Here is a 27742-nt window from a genome sequence, read left to right as displayed (position 1 = left end):
ACAAAAACTATTGTGTGTTTACATGCATTTGTAGCAGTTTCCCTTTTAATCTACGACCGGAGCATGTGTTATCGAAGATTGTGCTTGTATTGGATATATGTTTTTTTTTATTTATTTATTTTTTATCAGCATTCTGTTAGACTATTTAAAGAAGAAGATAAAATGCACTAATTGCATTTTTATCTGGTCCATGAAACTCCGAGGAACAACAACAACCTCCTGATTTACTCCGCGAGAGCCAGACGTTTCGGATTATTTAACTATAACCCAGCTAAAGATCGCCTCTAGACTGTTGCACAGAGTAGATTTTTGTTTTATTATTATTATTTAATTTAATTTTGTGTATATGGTACAGTTGACGTCAGATCTAAGAATTGCTCGAATTAATAGGGTATTAGTTTCTTTGTCTGTCTATGAACAACGCATCGACAAATCACTATATGACTACTAGTGTAATAGCCTATGTAACAAGTTCGCTGGTTATAACATGCACAGAGAAACATGTCAAATCACCAGTCCGACTATTTCCTTATTAGACAAATAACTGAATAGTGTTGCATTGCAATGGGAATGCAGTAACTATTGCATTACGCCTATTTATACTTTTATGTAAATATAAACATTTGTCAAGCGACTAGACAAACTGACAAGTGCGATCTGGCTATGTCCTTCTTTAATTTCCGAAAAATCTTCAAGTTGGGCGCAGAGAAGAAAAAAAAACAATATGAACACGTGCACAGAGATACAAATCCGGAGGACGAATGGGAGATTGTGGGAGAACTGGGTGATGGAGCCTTTGGAAAGGTGTACAAGGTAAGATTTATATATATATATATATATATATATATATATATATATATATATATATATATATATATATATATATATATATATCCTATCATGTTTTCAGTTTTTTATGCTTTATTGTTAAACAATTAAACAGAATATATGACCACTTTCAATTTACTAAATGAATGTAAAGAAAAATAAAAAATAAATAAAAAAAGTGGTTTCCTTCAGTTTTTCTTGTGCATGTTTTTTTCCCCATAATCAAGAAATAAGAATAAAAAGGCCTCATGTAATCCTTATTGTAATCCTTTTCTATTAAAAATAATAATAATTAAAAAAAATACATCTTTTTTAGAAATGTGAACCTCAGTACCGAAAGACCAAGAAAATGTCTTCCATATCAATTCAGAGAAAGTGCACACAGTTACTGTGGCTTTGTCAGTTGTGACATCATTACCACTCTGATGACATCATCAGGCCCATACTACTAGTTGTCATTTAAATGACATCATCCCTGTAGCAAATGTGCAGTCTGTTTCATTGTTTTCTGCTCTGGTTCCCTGAATGTCTGCTTTGTCATAAGGCTTTTAGTTGCTTAGTTTGTTATTGGGATAGGGTGATTTGGAGATTACATTTTCTGAAGCTTGAAACCTGTTGGAGTAAAAAAATGTTTACTATATCAGTACTCGGTGCTCATTGTTTAACTGATTTTCTAATAACAGGAGCAGAGATAGATCGAAATATCGGCCAGGTTGATTGATTGGCCGATATATGGCCATTTTGAGATTGTCGGCAATGGCAAATTACTGTGCCTGATTGGCCAGCTAACAAAAGAGTTGAATGAAAATGAACTTCTATAGAGCCTTGTCAAACGATTGTGCACATTTTTCACTTTGTAAATATTTTTAGTGAATTTACATGGTAATATCGCTCATCAGCCACTCTGATCTCTCTATATCGAATCGGCATCGGTTTGATTTGAAGTCATGTGAAACACTTTTTATTGATTGATCCCATGTGGAAATGCAGTAAAATGTTGACAGAGTGAGAAAAGGAATGATTTTTATGGGTACAATAACTCTACCTTTAGACAGTGGCTGTAATCATTTCAGTGCCTTTTTAAAAAATATATAGCGTTTAAATGGCATTAAATTTGCTCATTAAGTTAGACCTGCTTTCATTTTTAAATTCTTACTACAATCAAAAAGCATTTTAACCTATTTTTAAGATTTACGCATATCAATTTCATAACAAAATTTCATCAAATAGGCCTTTGACCCGGTTAATTTTTAGTTTCTAAATAATATATGATACCACCCTTGTACAGAAACCATATATTGGGTCAAATGTTCTGTGTGACCTTCAGTGCAGAAAGACTCATTTGGATGAATGACACTGAATTTGATCTCTAGTAAACAGGTTTGAGTCCCATTGACTGTATGATTCTAATTAATAGTTTTGACCTCTAATCAGCTCATTAAAATTTGCTGGTGATTGAAGGAGATTATGGATTGATATCATACGCAATCTGTATGTATCAAGCCACAAAATTAACAAAAAATAATGTTTATTATATTGAGTCATGCAGGTCTCCATTTCTTTATCCAGCTGTGCTTGACGAATATGTTGAAAGATGTCATAAATGCACTTTTTCTTGAAGATTAATATCTCTCACACACACTTTCTCTCTCAGGCTCAGAGCAAGCAGACGGCCATTTTTGCTGCTGCGAAGGTGATCGACACCAAAACTGAAGATGAACTGGAGGACTACATGGTGGAGATTGATATCCTAGCATCATGTGATCATCACAACATCGTCAAACTGCTTGATGCTTATTACTATGAGAGCAAACTGTGGGTGAGTGTGCATTTGTTTTATTTTGTGGTGTTTTTTTTTTTATTTCCTCATTACACAGATTTCATTCTGATCCTGTATTTTCCACGCTGGCAGTTTTAACTTAAAATCATGTTTAATCATGTTTATATGTCTCTTAATGGGTTGCATGGTAACTACATAAATCCTGCTCTTTTCTGTTATGAAAAAATCCCCATTTGAACAATGGAAAAGGATCAAACACAAAGAGACAGCCCTGCCTTTTCAGTATTGCTTCCTTCCTGCTCAAGGGAAGTTTACTTCAAATAATCACCTACCACACTTTTTATTTGAAGAAGTCCCATTACAAATGGTCTCTCATCAGACAGAGATGTGTTGTGTTTTCACAGTGAGACTAGTTATAAGCACCTGAGGATTATGTTACTCCTCTCAGTCAATGCCTGTTTTCTTCCACTACATTGTGTACTGAACAGTGTGTGCTGGTGAAGATGTACAGATTTTTCTCTGACATTGTAGTACACCAGGAAATAGACTTATATTGACTTCGCCCATTTCCTTTTGAAGACGTTTGAGGGTTTTGATTTGTCGTGATTTAAGGGATGTTCAAACTGAATTATTCATCAGGTGTTTGCAGCTCCAAAAAGCAGATCAAGTCAGCATTAACACAATCCACCAATATCTAGTCTCCTGAAGTGGATCCAGATTGGATGCATCTTGCTGTCAAGAGACTGCAATGGCAAGGTGTACAGTGAAAAAGGAGTGTCATTTTGGTCTGTTCTCACCCAAAACCAATTGGTTCATTTCAGAAGACATTGATTAAACCACTGGAGCCTTATGGATTACATTGATGCTGATTTTATCTCCTTTTTGGAGTTTCAAAGGCCTCGTCACCATTCACTTGCATTGTATGGACCTGCAGAGCTGAGATTTTCTTCTAAAAATCTTCATTTGTGTTCAGCAGAAGAAAGAACATACATATCTGGGATGTCATGAGAATGAGTAGATGATGAGAATTTTAATTTTTAGGTGAACTATTCCTTTGTGCACACATAATAGATGTGTTTTCAGCTGGTTCTTGAATCCTGAGATCGTATCAGCAGATAGTGTGGAGGGTGGAAGCTCATTCCACCCAGTGCTGGTCCTCCCAATAGGCAAATAAAGCAAGTAGCTTAGGGCCCCCGATTCACCAGGAGGCCCCCACACACAAATTTATGCTTAGGGCCCCCAAAAGGCTTGGACCGGCACGAATTCCACCACAGAGGAACAGAGAGAGTGAATTATCATGAAATGGATTTTGTGCCTTTTTGCGATGGGGCCACCAGGTGCCACTCATTCATTGACCGTAGAGAGCGATTTGGGACATAGACCTGGAGGAGTGAATTGAAGCAAGGGGGTGCTGTTCCATTGGCTGTCCTGAAGGCCAGAATCAAAGCCTTGAATTTGATGCGAGCAGCTACTGGCAGCCAGTGGAGTGAAATCAAGATTGGGGCGATGTGAGCCCTCTTTGGCTGATTGAAGACCAGACGTGCTGCAGCGTTCTGGACCATCTGCAGTGGCTTAATCGTGCTAGCTGGGAGACCGCCCAACAGGGCAATACAGTTGTCCAGTCTTGAAATGACCAGAGCTTGGATCGGGAGCTGTGTAGCATATTCAGACAGGAAAGGTCTGATTTTCCTTATGTGGTAAAGCGCGAACCTACAAGACTGGGCGGTTGATGAGATGTTGGCAGTGATGTTAAGGTGGTCATCCACCTCCACTCCCAGGTTCCAGGCTGTCCTGTTTGGCGTTAACGTAGTAGAACCAAGATGAATAAATAGGTTGTGATCACAAAGAATTCTGTCTTGGCAAGCTGACAGTGATATTCCTTCATCCAGGCCCAGATCTCCGAGAGCAAGGCAGAGATATGAACTGAGACGGTAGGGTCGTCTGGCTGGAACGACAGGTAGAGCTGCACATCATCTGCATAGCAGTGGAAGGAAAAACCATGTGCCTTAATGACTGGTCAGAGTGATATTGTGTAGATTGAGAAAAGGAGGGGTCCAAGCATTGATCCCTGAGGAACACCAGTGGTCAGCTTGTGTGACTTGGACACTTCTTCTCTCCAGGTGACCCTGAAGGATCTGCCTGTGAGGTATGACTCAAACCATCCAAGCGCAGTTCCTGTGATGCCCAGGTCAGAGAGACTGGACAGGAGAATCTGGTGGTTCACTGTATCGAAAGCAGCAGACAAGTCAAGGAAGATGAGGACAGTTGATTTGGAGTTAGCTCTCAGGTGGAGAGGATGGGAGGGGACAGATGGTAGGATGGTTAGAAAGAAGCACTTTGGATATCTCAGTCTTGGAGAGAGGAGAGAAAGAGGAAAACAGAGGATGGGATGTGGAAAGAGAGCTGTTGTGGGTGTGTGGTTTAGAGAACTGGCTGCTGATTCTCACTACTTTGTCAGTAAAAAACATGGCAAAGTCATCAGCAGTCAGAGAAGAAGTGGGAGGAGGTGGAGGAGGATAGAGAAAAGAAAGTTGAAAACAGTTTACTGGAATCTGAAGTGTTACTGATCTTATTCTGGTAACCTTAGCAGTAGAAACACTAGAGGAAAAAGAGGAGAGAAGAGATTGATATTGGCTCAGGTCAGCAGGGCCTTTTGACTTGGGCTACTTCCTCTCCGCAGCCCTGAGCTCAGTGCGGCAATCATAAATTGTCTCCGAAAGCCAGGGGCTAGAGGGTGTGACACGTGCTAGCCTGGAGGTAAGAGGACAGACACTGTCAAGGTAAGAAATTAATGTTGAGCAAAGAGCATTTGTAGCTTCATTTACATCAAGTGAAGAGAAGCAGTTAGTGGAGGGAAGGGATGCAGAGACCATAGAAGAGAAGCAAGTGGGGGAGAGAGAGGTTATGGTTATGTGGCAGAAAGAAACCATAGGTGCATTGAGAGGTAAGGAAGAAGGGAGAGTGACAGAACTTGAAGAAGAAGTGGTCAGAGATATGTAGAGGAGTAACGAGGATTATCAGATATACAATCTAGCTGTTCCTGCTCTATATGTTGAAGGGGTGTGCAATTGACACACATTGCCTTTAAATAGTATTTAGACACTTAAGCTACACTTAAAGGAATATTATGGGTTCAAAACTTTAAGTTAAGCTCAAGCAAAAGCATTTGTGGCAAAAAGTTTATTACCACAAATCTTTCTTTTTTTTTTACTTATTGGGTTACAATGGGGCACTTACATTGGAAGTGAATGGGGATAATCCATAAGGTTTCAAAAGTATAGCCACAAGACCTAAATAATTGCATGTTAAAATGATTCTAGTGCGATAAAATCGCTTACCTTTTTTTGTCGTTATATAAAATTTTACAACTTCGTTGCCTTGACGACATAATGACATAAACCCTAAAATGGCTGTAAAAATGGTGATTTTAAACAATTTATCTCAAGCTCAAATAATGCACTTGTTTTAACAGAAGAATTATTGTAAGTGCTTTTATAAAATTATAAGCATCACATTTCTGCATTTAAACCCTCCAAAAATTGGCCCCATTCAAAGTGCCTCACTGTAACCTCGATTTTTTTATGAAAAGTATGTAATAATTTTTTGTAGCAATCAACATTGACACAAATGCTGTCAGTTGAGCGTAACTTGTATTGAACCCGGAATTATCAATTAAAGCTGTATGAAATAACAAACCAAGTGGCGTAATTTCAAAGAAAGAGGCACAAGCACACCTTTCGAGTGAAAAAATGCTAAAAAGTTATAAAGCAATAAATACACTGTTCAAAATTAATGTAAAGGGTATTTGGATACTTTAAAGAAGATTAACACGGTTAATGTGATGAGCTAGATGGTGTGATGATGACACCTTTGTAAACTTGACTGGAACTGACATCATACATCCACTAAAAATGACAAATAGGTGTTTAAAAGTCATTGCAAATATGGTTGAGAACAGTTAAATTAGTTCTGAGAAAATGTCTTGGTTTGTTTTTAATGTAATGAAATCCATACAATTTAAGTGTGACTTAAGTGTCAAATGTACTGAATGTGGCATAGGTAAGGATTTCTTATGTATTAACAGTGAGATCACTGGAAACAAACAGAATTGCCCACTCAGAGGCTGTACAGTAGGAAAGAAAGCCTCATCTTTGGTGTTAAGTATGGCCATTGTAGTTCAGTTTGACAGTGGTCTATTGTGGGCTATTGTGTTGTCATCGCCACCGGTCTAAACCAACATCTCGCCCACAGTGGAACGATCCAGCAGCTCTGAGCATGAATGCCGTTGACTGTTCTGATCACTGCTATTGTATCTGTTTGTACACACAGTAGTTTATGGTTCAGATTTTAATGTTGTTTGAATGTGAACTATCTTTATCTGGGCATGTCTTTTAAACTGAAGCCGCCATACCTTGTCTTTTATTTAATTAGCCATTTAGACAAATAATCCAATGCAAATTATAGTACATTTGACTTATTACCTGGATAGTTCCTTTGGAGCAACCTGGGGTTAAATATCTTGCTTGTGGGGTTTCAACCAACAACCTTTTGGTCTTCAGCCAAGGTTTTTAACCACATTGCCAATATTCTGCCATTCTTGGATTCATATAAGCCCTTGATGTATTGGTGCCCAAATGTTTTTCTACTACTGACTATGTGAGCGGGTGTACCAATGCCTGCCCGCCCTCTCCAGATGACTAGCCTCAGCCGTGACCCTCTGCAGTCCAGCTGATGTTCACGAAAACTCTAATCCTATTAAGACAGACTTGATTTTGGCACAGTGCTAATGTGTGAAAACCCTTCATCCCTCGTCATGTGCTTATACAGGCCTCTCTGACTTGATCCACTTATGTCATTCACCATATTGAGGTGGTGGAAAAGCCTTCAAGACTCAGTCAGCAGCTTCATTGACCAATCATAGCCCTGCAGTGCAGCTTTGTTGACCTGTCACAGCTCTACAATGTAGCTTCATTGACCAATCACAACTCTACAAAACAGCTTTATTGACCCATAAAGTGCAAGTATTTTTTTAATAAAAGAGTCACAGTTGCTACAGTTTCCCTAGGTGTGACGATTTTGTTCTTTTGAACATATGGGATGGAAACGTGGCTTTATCCGCACATTGGTTTTGTGATATTATGGTTTTTCGCATAAATTAAATTTGCATCTTGGAAACAAAGCTGTTATTGTTTTTAATTCACCTCTAGAGGCCACTGTTATACTGCAGAACCAAGCCATTTTAACTGTAGATACCTCCAGCGCTGGCAACAAAGGAACACAGAGGAATAGTATAAAAAAAAGCAACTATCAGCACTGATTAATCTGTAAAACCAATATATCGTCTACCTCTAGTCGGATGTCCCTGTTTTACCTGGTCTGGATGTTGTTTTACTGAAGTTTTGGTCTTTTCCATTGATCTGCAATAGACTGAACTGAATTTACAGTTCTAAAGCTCTTGGTTTAGTTAATTCTGGGTTTGTTCATTGTGTACAAATTCATGCACACAAGAGTTAACAAGTAATTTCAATGCACAACAGCTTTATGAATGAGGAAAGCTATTCTATTTTTAAACCAGTGACTGGATTTAAGCCTGTAGGTTTGCAGTATGTATGGGCGGTTCCATGTTAGAACAATTGGATAAATTAAATATTATTCATCCACAGTGTCATAATACTGCCATTGTGATTTTTTTTTGTTTTGTTTTTTGTGTTGAACTTTGAGAAATAAACAATATGCTTTTCTCATTCAGTCTGCCTTGTGCCATGTAATATTGTTTCTGTTGTAAAACACTGTGATTGTGTGTCAGTGAAGTCCTTCCTGTTTTATGTTCATCTGTAATTGTAATTCATGTTTTCTTCTGCAGATCCTGATAGAGTTTTGCGGCGGTGGAGCTGTAGATGCAGTCATGCTCAGTGAGTGCACACAAAGCATTTGATATGCATGACTTAATCAGGAAAAGGTCACTTACAAGTGCATGGAGCATTTACGTTTTTTAAAACTCATTTAACCCTTGACAAGGGCGAGATACACTTGAACTATGTTGACCATTACGTGATTTAGTGATTCAGGCTTTCTCAGCTGTTGCAGACATGACTCAATCCCTGCAATCAGTTTGGTTCACCTAGTGAGTAATAGTTCATAGATTTATTCCATGTCTCTTAAACAAGAAGTTTTGCAGCACATTAATTTACTAATTTATGTGTGAAAAAAGTTCTGCAGCAGAAGTAGCCCTTGAATGAAAATGTTGTCTTTTTTGTTGTTTATTCATGCATTTGTGTAGATCTGGAAAGGCCTCTGACCGAGCCACAGATCAGGGTTGTCTGTAAGCAGACTCTGGAAGCTCTGTTGTATCTGCACGACAACAAAGTCATCCACCGAGACCTGAAGGCAGGAAACATCTTGCTTACACTGGATGGAGACGTCAAACTTGGTGAGTGTGTGTGTGTGGGGGGCAATAGATTTTGTGTACTGCATTAAGAGCAAATTAGTATTCTGTATTCTTTAATTTTTGCTTTTAATCTTCTAGTTTAGAGTCAAAATAATCTATTTATTTTATTTTATTATTATTGTTATTGTTATTATTTAAAAGGGATGGGATTGGAAAATGTTGCAAATAAAAATTCACGGCCAAAACAGAAAATTCTGGACACATTGAGCTGAAAAATATTAATATTAAAGGAATAGCTCTTTCAAAATGGAAAATGTTCTCGTCATTTACTCGCACTCATTCCATCCCAAATTCAGATGACTTTCTGATGACTTTTGAAAAATATCTCAGCTGTTTTTGTCTGTACAGTGGGAGTCATTGGGGTTCAAAACTTTCAAGCTCCAAAAAGGACAAAAAAAAAAAACAAACAAAAAAAACAGCATAAAAGTAATCCATACATCTCAAGTGGTTTAATCCATGACTTCCAGAATCAGTTCTCACATGAACATGCAAGCGTGCATGCATCATATCTGAGGATGCTTGAACAAGCTTCTTACATGAACACGCATAGGAGAGCTGGTGGGAAGTGAAGATTTATAATAAAAAAGGACTTACATTTTGTTCTGTTTTTCACTGAAAGCTATCATATCGCTTCAGAAGACATCGACTGAACTACTCAAGTCGTATGGATTACTTTTAAACTGCCTTTGTGTCTGTTTTGTAGCTTGAAAGTTTTGGACCCCAATGACAAAATTGACAAAAACAGCTGAGATATTCTTAAGATTATTGTCTTTTTTGTTTTGCAGAAGAAAGAAAGTCATCCGAGTTTTGAATGGAATTAAGTAAATGATGAGAGAATTTTTGTTTTTGAGTGAACTTTTCCTTTGATAATTTTGTCAGATTTTTGGCCCATTTTCTTTTTTAGATTAAACAGTTTTAAGCCATTTTTGGTCAAACAAACATTTTTACTGCCTGAAATTGTGGTGCATCATTAATATTTATTAGTAAAAAAAAAAAAAAAAAGAGAGAGAGAAATAAGTTTAATTGTGACTGTGTTCTTTTTTATTAAAGTTTTTTTTTTTTTTTAAGTATGTATTACAGTGCAGCAGAATATCTCAGCTGTTACAGAGGCCCTGTGCTAATGAGAATTTTCACTACATATAATAGTGCAGAGACACAGAGAGAAATAGAAGAAGGTCATTTACATGTCAGACTCAACCACAGCTTAAATAAACTTTCTGTCACTGACCCAATGTAAATTCATCTAAACTGTTGGTTCTTGGATGATGCTGATAAGCAAAGCAATGTGTCTCCTTCAATAAGCCTAACTTAATTTCTTGCAGATAAAAACAATTCAATGTGTACGGACAAATTATTCTGATACAAAACTTCTTTGTTTTGCTGTTACCTTGAAAGCACAAATGACTGTAAAAGCTAAAAAAAAAAAAAAACATCTTTCACCTGTATCTTTCAGCGGATTTTGGGGTATCTGCCAAGAACATAAAGACACTCCAGCGAAGAGACTCCTTCATTGGAACCCCTTACTGGCAAGTCAGAGTTTCCTACAAAGGAGAAAATGACCCATAACCATACACATTAATATGTCTTATTGATATCTCTCTCTTCTCACTCAGGATGGCCCCTGAGGTCGTGATGTGTGAGACATCTAAGGACAGACCGTACGACTACAAGGCTGATATCTGGTCTCTAGGAGTTACTCTGATCGAGTTGGCCCAGATCGAACCGCCCAACCATGAGATGAACCCAATGAGAGTCCTGCTGAAGATCGCTAAAGCTGACCCACCTACTCTCCAACAGCCTTCAAAATGGTACGATACAGAGAGAGATTTGTGTAAATAGTGCAACATGTTTATTAAAATAGGATAACAGCTTTTATTTTGCTTTGTTTTTTGTCAGGTGTTTTTGTTTTGGCTTTTTGTGTTTTATGTCTTTTGTTTTTATTTAGCTTGTTTTCTATTTTATTTTGTGTTGGTTTTTGTTTTGTGTCTTATTTTGTTTGTTTTTAATTTTATTTTGGTTTTTGTGTTTTGTTTTTATTTTGGTTTGGGTTGTGTTTTGGTTTGTTTTGGCTTTATTTTGTTTATTTTATTTTGTTTTGGTTTTTGTTTTGTTTGTATTTTTATTTTGTTTTGTTCTTTTTATTATGTTGTTGTTTTTGTTTTGATTTGTTTTTTTTTGGGGGGGGGGGTATTTTTTTATTTTTGTTTTTGTTGGTTTTTTCCTGCTTTTTGTGTTTTGTTCTGTGTACTTTGTATCTTGTGTTTGTTTTTATTTTTTGCCTTTTTTGTGTTTTGTTTGTTTTCGTTTTGTTAATTTAGTCTTTTGCTTTTTGTTGGTTTTTATTTTGCTTTGCTTTGTTTTTTGTTTTATGCCTTTTTTGTTTTTTGTGTTTGTTTTGTTTTAAAATTGCATGCTTAAAATGTTATTAATGCTTTGTAGAAGTAAAGATTAGTGAAGATGAACTTCAGGTAACAACAAAGTAATTTTTGAAAAAAACAGAAATAACTCTGTCTTTCTTCAGGTCTCCTGAGTTCAGTGACTTCCTTAAACATGCACTGGATAAGAACGTGGACAACAGGTGGAGCACAGCACAGCTTCTTCAGGTGAATGCTAGTGCAGGTGGCCGTTTTTGCTGCTTGAATCAGCAGCTGTTCGTTTATAAGTTTGTGTGAGTCAGGCACTTTCCGTGCCAGTTTTCATCCCCTAGAATTGACGTCAGCAAAGGAGCTTTTCTTACCGAGGCTTTAAGTAGACCAACCTAACACCGATCTCCTCACACACATACACACACATGATCACACGCATTTACAAGATCTAAACTGTTCAGGAGAGAATTTGTTTACTGAAAGCAGCTGAATGGGTTTGAAAATTCAGAACTCAAGTTTTCCTCAGATTAAGCTGATAATATCTAAGAAGCTGCATATTCTCAGACCTGCTATAGACTGTCTGCAGCAGGTAAGAGACGTGTTAATAATGCAGAGGTAGATCTATACGGAATGTTCATTTGTTTTGTATTATGTTGCATGCACTTGAGTTTCAGGCACTTCCTATTTGGCATGGCACTCAGTGTGTTAATCTGTTTTGTTTTGCTGGGGAATCTTATGAAGAAATGTCTGGTTCATATTTCACCTAAAAATCAAAAGGAAATAATTTGTATGAAGAAAATTAAAGTTTTTTTTTTTTTTTTTTTTTTCCACCATTAATGCCTTTTACATTTCCATGACTATCTAGCATATTTTACCCCCAAATTCTTACCAGTGAATCAAAATGACTTTTTTTGGATGTGACTTCTTTAGTGTCTTATTATTTTTTCATGTTCGCATTTATAATTAAATATGTATGGTGTGTGGTAACGGTAGTTTCCTTTGTGTATCTAGCACCCATTTGTGAGTAATGTGACTGATAACCGACCCTTGAGGGAACTCATCGCTGAGGCCAAAGCGGAGGTTACTGAGGAAATCGAGGAAGTGAAGGAGGAAGAGGAGGAGGAAGATCATGAAGGAAACCTAGTAAGAGATTATTAACATTGTTGAGAAATTTAGAGGACTTTTCACAGACACCAATTAAACATAGTAAAGAATACATGGTCTAGAATACTTCACTACAATATATATGTTAAAACATGTGGTATAGACAGTAGTTAAAGAACTGGGCTGGTTACCGAAAGATTTTGGGTTCAAACCTCGTAAGAATCTCTGACACATAGTTTAGATTTGTTGCATAGCAGTTACAGTATGTTTAATTTAATCAGTATGTATGAAATTATTGTACTTGTGTCTTGATCACTGTACTACTCAAGTCCTTTGGTTTGCAATATTTATTGTCAACTCCCTTTACTCAATACCACAACTGGTGTACAATGATTTCATGGTGGTTACACCAGCTAATATGAAATGCTCTTTTCCTCAGCTGCTTCCTGGACACAAACGTGCACCATCTGACTCTAGCATTGGAAGCTCGGAAGACGAGAAGCTTTCACAGTCACCATTCACCTTGGAGTCTGTTCCTGAGAAGATCGAGGAGGTTTCTACTCTCAAACTACCAGATGATAACATTCTAATTGTAAATACGAATGAAGCAGAACCTCTAAAGGTGGAAGAGAAACATATTCAGGATGTAGCAGTACCTCCAAAGGAATCTCAAGTACATAAATTTCATGACAATGCTGTAGAACCAGAGGTAGCTCTTCCAGAGAGTCCTGAGGATGGAATAGTTCAAACGGACGAGCAACCAGTTAAACCTGTTGGAGAGAAAGTGGAAGAGGAGGTCAAGAAACCAAAAGGAGAGCCAACAGACACTCAGGAAGATGAGAAAGAGGTCAAACCGACTGAAAACAAGGAGAAGATTGGCAATGGTGAGCTCATGAATGAAGTGCCCACATCAGACATCTCCACGGTGAAGAAACCAATCAGTGAGGAGGCCTCAAAAAAGGTTGAGAAGAAGAAACCTGCTTTGCCTGAGGAAAAGGAAAGTCTATTGAAGCCCAGGTATAAAAAGAAGGAAGACTCAGACTCAGGAATTGGTTCTACAGCTGAGAACAGCAGCATAGACATGAACTTATCCATCTCTAGCTTTATTAGCAAATCCAAGGAACCAGGAACCGTCTCTCAGCAGGTGAGCAATACATAATTGAAGGTGAAGAATGTCATTTCTACACCATTAGCATCACCAGTTATCATTAATGATCATTTTCAAGCAAGTGAAAATCCCAGGAGATCAGCAGTTACAGAAATACTCAAACCAGCCCATCTGGCACCAACAATCATGTCACAGTCCAAATCACTGAGATAAAATTTTTTCCCCATTCTGAAGGTTGATGTGAATATTAACTGAAGCTCCTGACCCGTATCTGCGTGATTTTATGCACTGCACTGCTGCCACATGATTGGCTGATTAGATGATCACATGGATGATTTGTGGTGCCAGATGGGCTGGTTTGAGTATTTCTGTTACTGCTGATATCCTGGGATTTTCACACACAACAGTCTCTAGAATTTACTCAGAATGGTGCCAAAAACAAAAAACATCCAGTGAGTGGCAGTTCTGCAGATGGAAATGTCTTGTTGATGAGAGAGGTAAACAGAGAATGGCCAGACTGGTTCGAACTGGCAAAGTCTACAGTAACTCAGATAACCGCTCTGTACAATTGTGGTGAAAAGAATATCATCTCAGAATGCTATTCTGAGATGCGGGTTGGCGCCGTTTTGGCGGCACGAGGGGGACCTACACAATATTAGGCAGGTGGTTTTAATGTTGTGGCTGATCGGTGTGTGTGTAATATATATATGTGTGTGTGTGTGTGTATATATATATATATATATATATATATATATATATATATATATATATATATATATATATATATATAATTATTTTTTATTTCGCTATATCACCCAGCCCTAGTCTTTACCATTCATACTGTTCTTATTTACCATATTTTAATTAGGTTTTTTTTATAAATATATTTGTCTTTTTCAGTATTATTAGAAATGTATTTATTTATTATAAGAAATATAGTATTAATGATTATTAAATAACATGCATTAATATTTAGATGTTTATATAATTTAATATATTTAATAAATATTTTTATTATATAATATAGTTGTATTATATAAATAATAGTGTATATATACTGTAAAAATACTGTATATATACTGTATGTGTATATGTATATATGCAAAAACTGAGAAAATGCCTTATTTGTAACTAGATTTGACCTTGTTTTAGTTTTTACATTTTAAATGTTTTGATTCTACTTGGCAACAATGGTTGTTTGGTTGAAATTAAGTTTCCTCTGTTAAAAATAAAAAATAAATCATCTTCCAAACCATTTCATTTCATAGTACAATATCGAGATATATTAAATATTGTCAAAAGGCTTAAAAATATAGAGATTTTTTTTAATTATATCACCCAGCACTAGTCGCTACCATTCATAATGTTCTTAAATACCATATTTTTTGTATTTTTTAAAATAATTTATTTGTTATTTATAATGTTTTGTCTTGTATTTTTTAGAAATGTATTTATTATAGGATATATAATAGTTTGATCTTTTTAAATGTGTAGTCCCAATTTGTTCAATGATTTTCATAGGATAACAAGAGACAGAAAAAGACTCTGAAAAAGACTCGCAAGTTCATCGTGGACGGTGTGGAAGTCAGCGTAACAACATCTAAGATCATCACAGACAATGACACGAAGAGTGAGGAGATGAGATTCCTCCGGTGAGCTATCAGCTTTAAAACTGCTCCTAGATCATTTACATGTTTGCTTCACATTTACATCACATTTGCATTAAACTCCGGCTCTGCCTGTTTCATGCTGTGGCTGAGAAGTATATTTACGGAAACCTCTTTTGAGCCTCTACCATCGTTTTCAGCACTGACAAATATTTGGCATTATTAGAATTAGGATGAGATGTGATTTGGTACATGTACACAGACTGGTAGTTAAGTACAGAATAGGTTTAAGTATCCAAGCTGGCCAATATTAATTCTGAACAAAGCAACAGAACGTTTCCTTTCCCATGTTTGGTAAGTGTTACTACTAATGGGCCCTTGTGAAGCTCACTTTATTCCAGCAGCAGATGCGCTGTTAGTTTGGGAAAGTGAAAACAGGCTGTGAGTGACACTTCCTGTCCCTGTCTGGCAGTGTGATTGCATCCTGTCAGGCTGATTCGTGTGAGATCCAGAAGAGCTTTGCATTTCTCATCTATTAACAGGATTTACCTTACAGTGTTTTATTTGCATTAATCATAATAGTATCCTAAAATAAATGTCACTATAAAAAGTTTATTTACAAATATATTGGCTTGTATCAGGCTTTGGCATTTGCCAGCGGCCTATGGTCAAAATCTAAAAATGGAGTCATTGAAATCAAGCTTGAAAACATAAGGCTCACCACAGGTCAGACTGTTGTTAGATGAGTGGGAAATTTCCCATGTGTGTGTGTTGCAGGCGTCAGGAGTTGAGGGAACTGAGGCTTCTTCAGAAAGAGGAGCAGAGAGCCCAACAACAGCTCAGCAACAAACTCCAGCAACAGAGAGAGCAAATCTACAGACGCTTTGAACAGGAAGTCACGGTGAGAGACAACAAAGAAACCATTCACACAAGTTTTTATACTGTTCTTGCTAAAACTGGGTCACATCATGGATCCAAAATCAATCAAATGAAGGATGCAGAAGGAAAGTAGTTTCTCTGAAATAAATGTGCTAGACATGGCAGTTTTACAGTTATTCATCGACTATTGCTAAATGAGCTGTGGTTGAATGTGCTTTGATCATGATGTCTGTTTTACTAAACTGAGATGGTTTGATTTGAATTCTAAATCAGTTTACTGCAAATAAAGCAAGAAGCTTTATGAAGAGCAATTAAGAATGTCCTGTAAACAATAGGGTTTCCCTGTTCCACCTGGCAGTGGAGATGGAGCAAAGATCATGAAAGACCTGAACGGTCAACTGCTCCCATCTAGAATGGTTTTGACCTTTGCTGCAGCACTTGCCATCAAGGCAATTTGTGCACTCCTAAGACAACAAATGGTGACACCAAACCCTGAAATACACTCGAGAGCCTTAGAGAATTACATCATATGCTCAGTAGCTTAATTATTTTGGGAGTACGTAATCTGTGTCAGGCTATTAAAGGGAGGTCAATCGCTATTATAAACAACCCAGAATCATGCCAGTTTGCCCGGTCAATAGTGATTTTCCTCGTTCATTATTTTGGTAGCTTTCTACACACTAATCATGTTGTTTGTACTCAAGTTTTCGTAATGCCATTAATCAAACCAAGCAAAGGCGAAGTTTTACAGATTCTCATGTTTTTGTTTTTGTTTTTCACTGCTGGATGAGAATTTTGGTCATGTAATAATGTTTATGGAAAACTTGGAAATACTGTGTCTGGGAATTTTACAATTGCAATTTGGCCTGGAAAAAGGCATGGAAATGAATGAAAATTTAAAAATGCATGGACATTTTTGTAGTCAATCTAAATGTATCTTGTTATGCTCAGCTCAAAAAATTTCATTGGCTTGAAATTGGTCTTTGTGAGTGCAATCTCTTCAAAAGGTATATAGAAAGTTCTTATCCAGTAATCATGAACAACTGAAAAAGTTTATTGGTTCAAAATGTGCAGGAACCCTGTTTTTAGTCGAGTAGGACTAATTCTATCTCTGCAGGGCTGCTGCTTGTAGCTCTGCTCTATAAAGTTTTTTTTCTTGTCTTTCTAGAGCAAAAAGCGTCAGTATGACACAGAGGTGGAGAATCTAGAGCGGCAGCAGAAGCAGACAATTGAGCGTCTGGAGCAGGCACACACGGACCGTCTGCGAGACGAAGCCAAGAGAATCAAAGCTGAGCAGGACAAGGAGCTCACCAAGTTCCAGAACATGCTCAAGAACTGCAAGAAAGAGGTCTGTAAGATTTTAGAAGTTTTTGTTTACCTAGTTTCCATAAAGTGCTTGAGATCTGTCGATTTTGAAAAACCAAACTACAGGAACATTTAAGATATCAGGGTTCTCACTTGGTTGTAAACCCCTGCAAAATATCTGCCAACAACAAAAGGGGCCATATTGTGCACATTTTTTATTTTATCTTTCCCTGAAGTCCACTTACAATGTTAGTCAAGGTATGTTTTACCTAAAATCATAATTTAGTTTTAAATGAAGTTCCAAACATAAGTTCGGGAGGAGCTTGTTCATCTAGGTCTGCCAATCATATCCCAAGGATAAATAAGCAGCTGCTTCGCTTGCACCAGTGATGACTCTTCCGGTATCTCTCCACCTCCCATTCTCCACCTTTATATGTCATAATGCCTATATCAATTATTTCAAAATTGTGTTACTTTAGTCAGATAATCAAGAGTAGGGCTGGTTATTGATACAGATTTTTAAATTCAATTCCAATTCACAAGCTCTCGATTTGAATTCATTCTGTTCTATATTGATTCATATGGGTATGTTTCAGTTATAATGTCCCTTTTGCTTACAAATGAAATAAATTATTTTCCAGCTAATGCTGTTAATTATATAGTGGACCTCCTAACTAGGTACACTACGAAAATATAAAGTACATTTTATTAGTTCATCATTTTGGTCACATTTTGGCTTTTTAGAAATGAACAAATCCATGTATTCAATCAATAAATCATATATTATATTTCATATATTATTTTTTGTAACATGTTTGTTGTTTAATTGCATAATTCATACTTTTTACAAGTATTTACATTGTTGAACACGTGCTAAAACCAGTACTGTCTCATTAATAAAACCGGCATTGTTAACGAGAGAGACTCGAATGGTTTTACTTCATCTTTGCAATGCATGATTAGAAATAAATATTTGTTTTTTGAAGTTTTTGATCAACAACTGACTGTAGAGAACAGAAAGGGTATTAAAGGAGAATTATTCAATGGCAGATCGGTCGCGTGGTCGCAAATTGGTTGGACACACATTACACGGAACAACACGCAGTGAAAGGATCTCGCTGCTGAATACTTTACCACTATACTACACATTTACTGGTGAGTGAAATATTAAAACCAGTTGCCAAATATCTACATTTTAGCTGCATAAAATTTGGTTGAAAATGCCATTGATTTCCACTCATTGTAGTAAAGGGTTGCGCATAGAGTAAAAGATCGATCTTGGGATTTAAGTATTGAAATTGAGATCGATCAAATGAAGATTGGCATACATTGGAAAATCTATATTTTTACCTACCCCTTGTCAAGAGGGGGGGTCTCAGAGCTCAAGCCTCAGTCCTGTGCTCAAGCCCCTCCGTTATGGACAGCATGCCAAATACATTTACCTTAATTCGCTCCAGGACCACATGAATCAGTGAACTCGTGACATGAACATTTTCCACCCTCTCTCTAATCCTGACAGCTGTTTCTGCCACTGTACCTTGAAGACTTGTATATGTAAATTACCTCTGTTATGGTTGGCTAACAGTTTTGCATGAAAAAGTTTTACATTTCCGTTGATGTGTAAATGTGGATGGTCATATGTTAATGTAACCGAGGTCGGTATGTTCATACCATTGCTTTTTTATTTATCAAACACACGTTTCTGATGTGAAATCGGATTTCTTTTCAAAACAACCTCGTCAAACTACTACTTTATGGATTCCTGGCCAAAATAAAATTTAACTGAATTTGGGCATTTGAGTCAGCCTGCATAACCTAAGATAGCACAGACAGTCTGTGTCCTTCCATAACCTGTTTAATAAGGTGGATCAGAGGTGGCACTTTTCAGTTTGGTAATTTGTCACCCACTCTCATTTGCAGTGTTTGACTGTGTGTTGTTTACTCTCACCAGGTTAAATATAGGCCTGTTTAGAGGAATGATTAGTTTGCAGACTACAACCCCAATTCCGCTAAAGGTGGAACAGTATGAAAAATGCAAATAAAAACAAAAAGGGTTGAATTGTAAATAATATTCACCCTGTGCTATATTGAAAGCACTACAACAACACATTATTTGATGTTTTACCTTGTGAATGTAATTATTTTTATGAAAATATACAATTCAAATCAAATGATTGCAACACACTCCAATAAAGTTGAGACGGACAATTTAGGACTAAAAACAAACAGGTGATTTTAAACCGGTGACACAGTTGGAGCCTCCAAAAAAAGCCTAGTACTTTAAGAATGAGGATGGGTCGAGGCTTGCCAATTTGCCAATGAAAGCATCAGCAAATAATCCAGCACTTTGAGAACAATGTTTCTCAAAGACAAATTGGAAGGCTTTTGGGCATTTCACCCTCTACAGTGCACAATTTAGTTAAAAGATTTATAGAACCCAGTTAAATCTTGGTGTGTAAAGGTCATGCGTCTGTAATGGATATCATGACATGGGCTTGGTAACACAATTTGTTAAACCTTTGTCAGTCAACACCATTCACGCTGCATACACAGATGCCAGTTAAGGCTTTACTATGCAAAGCAGAAGCCATATATCAACACTGTCCAGAAGTGCTGCTGACTTCTCTGGGCTCCATCTTATGTGAGATGGAAAGCAGAACAGTGGAATTGTGTTTTGTGGTCTGATAAATCCACATTTCAAATAGTTTTTGGAAAAAACAGCCATTGTGTTTTTCCTGGCCAAAGACGAAAAGAAGTCACATCCAAAAGTAAGTTTATGTCATGGTATGGGGGTGTGTTAGTGCCCATGGCACCATTAATGCAGAAAGACATGTACACATTTTGGAGGAAAATATGCTGCCATCCAGACGCCATCTTTCCAAAACCCATAATTGGCTATTGTAAAGCAAGTTGTTAAAGCTGTGATTGTTTGTTTGTAGGAGCAGGTGTTTCTACAGAAGCAGCAGCAGGATTTGGACAGCGCTCTGAAGAAGATCATTCAGCAACACAAACAAGAGCTTGCCACTATCGAGAGAGACTGCCTCAACCACAAGCAGCAGCTACTGAGAGGTCCGTTTACAAGATTTGTTCTTCCTGTTAAAACCTGTTAATATACAGTTTTTTTTTTTTTTTTTTTAGCCTCAGCATTTCCGAGACTATTCAGACTGAACTCTGGTCAGTTGTTTTTTTAGAGGGAGATTTCACCACAGTTTCCTAATACTGTTGTTTACAGTATTGCCATAGAAACTAGAGGTCGACTGATAGTGGATTCTGCAGAGTAATCAAGGTGGTGGAAAACTGATAAGCCGAGAACCAAAAAAGCACTGATAAAACCGTTATATCGTTCTACCGCTAATGGAAATTGCTCTATATAGCAGCTTCAGGTTTTTCGATGTAGTGGCAATAGCAGGAATTGTGTGATTTAATGTTTGAGAAACCAATCCTTAACATTTACAACTATGGAATCCAAAAATACAAGTGCAAAAGTGGAGAACTGTACCCTGATATTCTAGTACTGTGCTAGATTTTGCAACTAGACTCTTTGAACATAAAGATTAGTCTACTAGGATACTATTAGGATCATCTGTGATCCAGTTGGTTTAATGCTGTTCTTCTATTTGGTTCCCTTTAGCCCGAGAAGCCACCATGTGGGAGCTGGAAGAGCGCCACCTACAGGAAAAACACCAGCTGCTCAAGCAGCAGCTGAAAGACCAGTACTTCATGCAAAGACATCAGCTGCTCAAAAGACACGAGAAGGTCAGTCTGTGCTCAGATCAGTCTTTATGCATTTGACATGGTTGAGCTGTCTGCATACATCTGATTACAGAACAGCAGTTCAGCATATAGCACCAAAGTGACTCTTAAGGCCTCAATATACTTCCGTAGAAGTTCTTCTTCGTTCTTCGTTCAGGGGTGAAAAGAAGTTCTAAACAGCCAAGCAACGGTATACTGTTTCCGAACATTCAGACACCCGCCACACCAGTGTGGGAGGCATTTAGAAGTACATTAAAATCAGAGGACGCTACATGTTAAACCTTAAAAATGTGTTATCAATGACTCATTCTGAGTAGAATTCACATGAGGTCAGTAAAAGAAGCTGTTTTAACCACTCAATGGTGATTTAAAGTAATATATATACAGTAGAATTTTTTTTATTTGTCTTGTTTACATTATGAATTCATGACGCTAATGCGCTAACATGCTACACATGACCATATTATGTGCCCGTTCCACTCTGTTATTGTAATATATAATGACACTGATTCCATTGCAAAGATGAGTGTATAAAAGTGTTAATGTGCAGAACAAAGATAAAACAATGATGATAGGCATATCTTCAGACAGATGTATGTATGGCATTCGCTGAAGATGGCACATGAGTGAATGGGCACTTGAGAGTATTTGAGAAGGTTTGATTCCTTTAGTTAGTAGACAAAAAAAAATAAAATAATCATATGACTTGGTTTTAGAAAATGTCTCAAAGCAAACGATCATACAGATGTAGGTACATTTGCACCAGCTTGCTAATAACTCTGCACATCGATGTGTTCATGTTGACTGATTTTGACTCCCTGAATAACAAACAAAATTAGCCATCCGCCTCAAGGTAGGTGGAGCTCCTGGTCACACCTACCGATGACGTGGACCAATGGTAGTAAGGTGTTTAGCAGCCGATAAAAATGTTTCCTAAAAGTTTGCCCTGGCAAGCTGTTACAAACCACCGAAACGAACGCAAAAACACCCTCTTTTTGGCCAGATTTTGTTCTAAATGACGTCACAACCAATCGTTCTTCGATTTCGTGGGAAGTATATCGCCTTTATTTATGTTAAAATACAAAAAAGCAGTTAGCTTATAGAAGGAGTTTTCCAAACTTTTTGTACTAATTAGTAATCTATAATGACCCGGTGACCTTAATAATTTACTTGAGGTACCCCATGAAATTTAAGTAATGTTGATCCTTTCAAAATATAGCCTAATGAATTTAACAACATCTTTACCTGATCACTTAAAATATATGTTTAAATATAAATAATTAGGAGAGTGTTTTATGTTTATCTTCTGTATATATAATAATTAGGGCTGTCAACCATTTGAAACTTTTAATCAAAGTAATTACATGATTTTCTGATTAATTAATCAAATTAATTGCATATATAAATGTTTGTCGAAAAAGGCCTTCAAATAACAGTAATTCTATATATTAAGTATAAATATATTTAATTATGAATATAATATATATTATAAAAATAATAATTCAGATAAATTATATGTATCACTTTATTGTGGCAGATGAGGAAAGCATTGATGAGACAATGCAAAAAGTGGCTTTAGAAGGCAATATTGTTTATTTCCATATTATTTAACATAAGCCTATCATTGGCCTAAAGTCCACAGCAATCCATTTTGCATTGAATTATTCAATCTGTTCAAGATCATAAGGGCTTTTCAAAGGATGCGGCAATGTACACATGCGTCAGACGGATGCTTTTGTCATAAACAGCGTTTTTAGGTTGCTGTGTCAAGTTAAATGTTGTTTGAAACTTAGAAAAACATCCCTTGAGACCCCTGCATTCTGAATTGTGCTCCGTCCAGCTGTTTGAGCATTCATCCTCATCTTGTGCCTTTGTTAAGCAAGCCTGAGTGTGGTTTGTTGTCTGTACAGTTGCGCGCTGCCTATACAGCTGGAGTTTTGCTTACTGCCCCCTGCTGAAAACAAGTGGTACTTCAAGCTTGAATTTAGTAGGATCCTATTAAAGTCAGGGGACATGATTAATGGCATTAATTTTTAATGCAAATATATACTGTGTGTGTGTATATATATATATATATATATATATATATATATATATATATATTATTAATCGCACTCTATTAGAAAAATAAATTCTATAAATCTTTAGGCTTATAAATACATTTTATCAAATGTATTATTATTTTTCAAAGTTCTCTCATTAACCCCTAAATATTGCCTTTAAATATTGACAGAATTCTTCAATATTGCATCAAAAAATAAAAGATGGAAGTTTGGTAAAAGAACAAATAAACTATAATCAAAGTTTGATTCTCTTATTCTAACAGTGCAAAAGTTGCTATTGGTATGCTATTGGTGATAAGTATGTGTTTGTGTACAGGAAATGGAGCAGATGCACAGGTATAACCAGCGTCTGATGGAGGAGATGAAGAGCAAACAGATGCAGGAGAGAACCAGACTGCCCAAGATCCAGCGTAGTGATGCGAAAACCCGGATGGCCATGTTCAAAAAGAGCCTGCGCATCACCACCACAGGGGTCACACCCGAACTGGAACGAGAACGGGTCAAACAGGTCAGGTTCATTCAGGATAGTGAAGTCAAGCTAAAAGATTAGTGATGACCAAGAAATTGCTCCCTAATTTCTATTCAGTTAAGTTTTGTTTGGGTAAAGGCTTAGTTCACCCAAAAACGAAAATTTTCATCATTTACTCATTCCAAACCTGTACCACTTCTCTCTACCGTGGAATACAGAAGACGACATTTTGAAGAATTTACAGTACTGGTCATTTATTTTGGAGCTTTCAAGTATGTATAAAATCAATCCATACAATTTGTGCGAGTAAATAATGACAGAGTTATGACTTAATGATAGAATTATTCCTATAAGTTAATTGTGGTCTGTCGTCAGTTGTTGCACAACTAATTTTTTAGGTAGTCAAAGTATTAGATTATTTGTTGTAATTATTATATATTTGTGTGGCTGATGAGCAGTTTGCAGCACAGGAGGACAAGAGACAAAAGAACGAGCGTCTCCATCAACACCAGAAACATGAGAATCAGATGAGAGACCTGCAGACGCAGTGTGATGCCAACATCAGAGAACTCCAACAGCTACAGGTACACACAAACACACACATTCGAGAAACAAAACATGAAGTAACCATCCGTCTGTGTGTGTGTTTCAGAATGAGAAGTGCCATCTGCTGATCGAGCACGACACTCAAAAACTGAAGGAACTGGATGAGGAGCACGGTGCAGAACTGAAGGACTGGAGAGAGAAACTCAGACCCCGCAAGAAGGTATCACACAGTTTATTATTCGCAAACTATTACTAAAGCTTTGACTGAAGTTTGACTTATCAAAGCTCTTCTTGTAAAATGGATTGTTTCTGACTTATTGCTTGATTCTAGCTCCAACAATATTGCATGTTGTATTCATGCGCTCCCATAAGGAAACTTTACTTACTGCAGTTAATTATTCATCAGTATACTAAGAACATTGTTAAACCACTGTGTGCAGGCCCTTGAGGAAGAGTTTGCCCGTAAGCTACAAGAACAGGAAGTGTTCTTCGCAATGAGTGGAGAGTCTGCATGCCTTAACCCATCGTCCCAGAGTCGCATCTCAAAGTTTTACCCTGTACCGAGTGTCCACTCCACAGGGTTTTAATACCCACAAGCACACTCCTGCAAATTGCAAAAGCACATCACTACACACACACACACACACACACATAGTCAAAGCACACAGAGATGCTAAACTGTGTTTGTGACTGAAACTCTGCTGCCTTGTTCCCTCCGCTCTGATGTCAATCAGAATAAAGAGGAGGAGTCACCTGTCTAATTTTGCCATAAGCTACAGAGAGAACATAAAGCGTTTGTTTCGATTTTACTCTTAATTTTTTATTTACATTGGAATAATTCAAACTGGATTTTCAGTGTGGCTTCCCTAAGCATTTCAAAAATGATTTATTAAAGGAATATTTCAATTTCAGCATTTGTGGCATAATGTTGATTACTGCACAAATGTATTTTGACTCGTCCCTCCTTTAAAAAAAAGAAGCAATAATCGAGGTCACAGTGAGGCACTTACAATGGAAGTGAATGGGGGCCAATTGTTGGAGGGTTTAAAGGCAGAAATATGAAGCTTATAATTTTATAAAAGCACTTCCATGAATTCTTCTGTTAAAACTCATGTATTATTTGAGCTGTACAGTTGTTTAAATCAGTAGTTTACAGTAGTTTTAGAGGTTGTTGACATTACATCGTCATGGCAATGAAGTTGTACAATTGGCTATGAAAGGTTTAGTGATTTTATCACACTAAAATCATGTTAACACGCATATTGTTTATGTCTTGAACTTTTGAAACAGCGAGTTTAAAAATATCATTTACAGATTGGCCCCCCATTCACTTCCATTGTAAGTGACTCACTGTAACCCAGATTTTTTTTTTGTTTTTTTTTTTAAAGCAAAGACATTTTTGTGGTTATCAACATTATGCCACTAATGTTCTCGATTGAGCTTAACTTGTATTGAACCCAGAATATTCCTTTAAGAATATTGTGGTTTAATTCTGTATGCCACTAAATTACTTTTACCGTTTTTGTTTTCGTTATGCATTTATACATTTCGCAATTGATTTTTCTGAATCTAAACGTGGCCATTTTTTCGTTGTATTGTTAAGTTCATATCAGAGTATATGGAATGACTGTTTGGCTTCAGGCTAATTTATTTGTATTTAAGGAATCGCTGTTTAATGTCAAAAGAGATCAAAATTAAAGTGAATGTTTAAATATCTAGGTCAATCAGTAGAATAAAGAGCACAATGAATTTGCTAATCAAAAATTATAGAATGGTAATGAATTGCTCTACACTTTTTATTGATACATTCTTTAAAATGGTAAAGTCTCGGCTGAAATTCGAATCGAGTTTGAATGGCACATTATGTAAATACCTTTTCAGTAAGGACACAAATCTGTAATTTATTGTTTTTTGTTTATTTACTGTATTACCAGATAAAAATATTTTTGGCTTTCAATTTGTAACTTTTTGCAAGATTTATTTATTATCATTGAAGAACTCACTTTATATTACATGTCTTTAACTACTATGTACTTAAGAATTTGATACAATGTACTTATTATGTACAGTACATGTTGTTTCATTGTACTTACATTCAAAGTACCTGAAATTAATTACATCTGTAATTAAACTGTTTACCTTACCCCTCGCCCTTACTCTAAACCCTAACCCTACTTCAAAACCTACCAATACCCCTATGTCAGTAGCGGCAAATGTGAATCTTGTGAGAATTGTGCTGAACAATATGTAGTTGCACAATAAATATATTGTATTGCATGTATTTTAATGTTATTACATAGTTAAAGACACCTAATATAGATTGGTCTATACTTCAAATAGCAACCATATTAATTTCTTTAAAGGTACAGTATTTTAGCATATCAACTACTGTATGCAAATATTCTGACATCACTGTGGTATAAAAAGTGCATTCTGTGCTTGCACTGCTATGCAACAGCAATGTGAAAATGTATCCAGAATAAACCATCTCAACTTGTATCTAACCTCAAAGCAAGATCAGTCTCTAGACAGTAAGTCCTCTTATAAAACACCAAATAATTTTGTTAATTTGAATGCATACCAAGTATTATCCATACATATATACAGTACATTTATACTTTTCTGTAAAACTGTATAGAGGACGATGGATCCATATAACACTGTTTAGTCAAATCCGGCAGGTGTTCTTTTATTCTTGTGTTTTAGCTGATTTGATTTTGATTTTTAGTACTAGAATTTATTTCTATAAAATAAATCTCTGTTAACTTTCACATTGCAAAAAACCTGTATTGCTTATGTTAACAAGCATTTGTGGTGTGGTCTGTAAACCCCATGTGATTTCTGACTGATTGTAAAGAACATTGCGTTTGTTTTACAGCACATGCTGCTGTAAATAAACTCAGGTGGAGTCTTTCAGTGAGAGAGTGCTGTGCACCCTTCAAGTCTTGCCTGTGTTTGTGTTTTTATAACAACTTTGTCCTTATTTGTGATATTTGTTATGCATTTTCAATTTATACGGTACAATTAGCAACATAATGTAAGAAGTCATGTGTTTGTGTCAAGGATCAATTAATTGTGATTATAGGAAGCAATACGGTGATTAAAACATTTGCAGTTATGTTTCTGGTCACTAATCAGTTGTCTGTTTGTTTAGGAATATTAGATATTAGATACTGGTCCCATATTGATGCTATTGGATTTTTTTAGTACAAATCATATTGTCGTACTATAAAGCATGTGTTTTTATAATGAAAGCATTTAAACAATGCAAACATTCATCATTTCCAACCATAATTTAAAAAACAACAACATCCACCTCAGACTATGCTAAATCCCATTTTGTAATCATGCAAGAGACCCACAGTGATATCTTTTGAAAATAAAGAAGAAGCAGTTGTTTAAAAGAGGACTTGCATAGAAATGATAAAAAAGTAAAGGTGAAATTGATTGTATAATGCTTGTTGATTCAATGTGAAGATATTTAAC

The 27742-nt window shown here is 36.5% G+C and overlaps 1 protein-coding gene across 1 annotated transcript; it reads left to right on the top strand.

The window, feature by feature from the left end:
- The first annotated feature begins 10 nt into the window (after positions 1-10).
- On the top strand, positions 11-27172 carry LOC127445498 (serine/threonine-protein kinase 10-like). Its single transcript, XM_051705627.1, has 18 exons — positions 11-813; positions 2483-2647; positions 8472-8520; positions 8889-9038; positions 10510-10582; positions 10670-10864; positions 11578-11659; positions 12434-12565; positions 12966-13670; positions 15156-15286; positions 16019-16142; positions 17289-17468; positions 20365-20494; positions 21057-21181; positions 23558-23749; positions 24169-24294; positions 24363-24476; positions 24697-27172. The coding sequence occupies exons 1-18, from the start codon at positions 664-666 to the stop codon at positions 24841-24843; spliced, it is 2970 nt and encodes a 989-aa protein (XP_051561587.1). The 5' UTR covers positions 11-663; the 3' UTR covers positions 24844-27172.
- The last annotated feature ends 570 nt before the right edge of the window (positions 27173-27742 follow it).

The sequence above is a fragment of the Myxocyprinus asiaticus genome, chromosome 8 (genome assembly GCF_019703515.2).
Source record: "Myxocyprinus asiaticus isolate MX2 ecotype Aquarium Trade chromosome 8, UBuf_Myxa_2, whole genome shotgun sequence".
In the NCBI taxonomy this organism is placed as follows: domain Eukaryota; kingdom Metazoa; phylum Chordata; class Actinopteri; order Cypriniformes; family Catostomidae; genus Myxocyprinus; species Myxocyprinus asiaticus.
The sequence above is the reverse complement of the archived record's forward strand: the minus strand, read 5'-3'. Positions and strand labels throughout refer to the sequence as shown.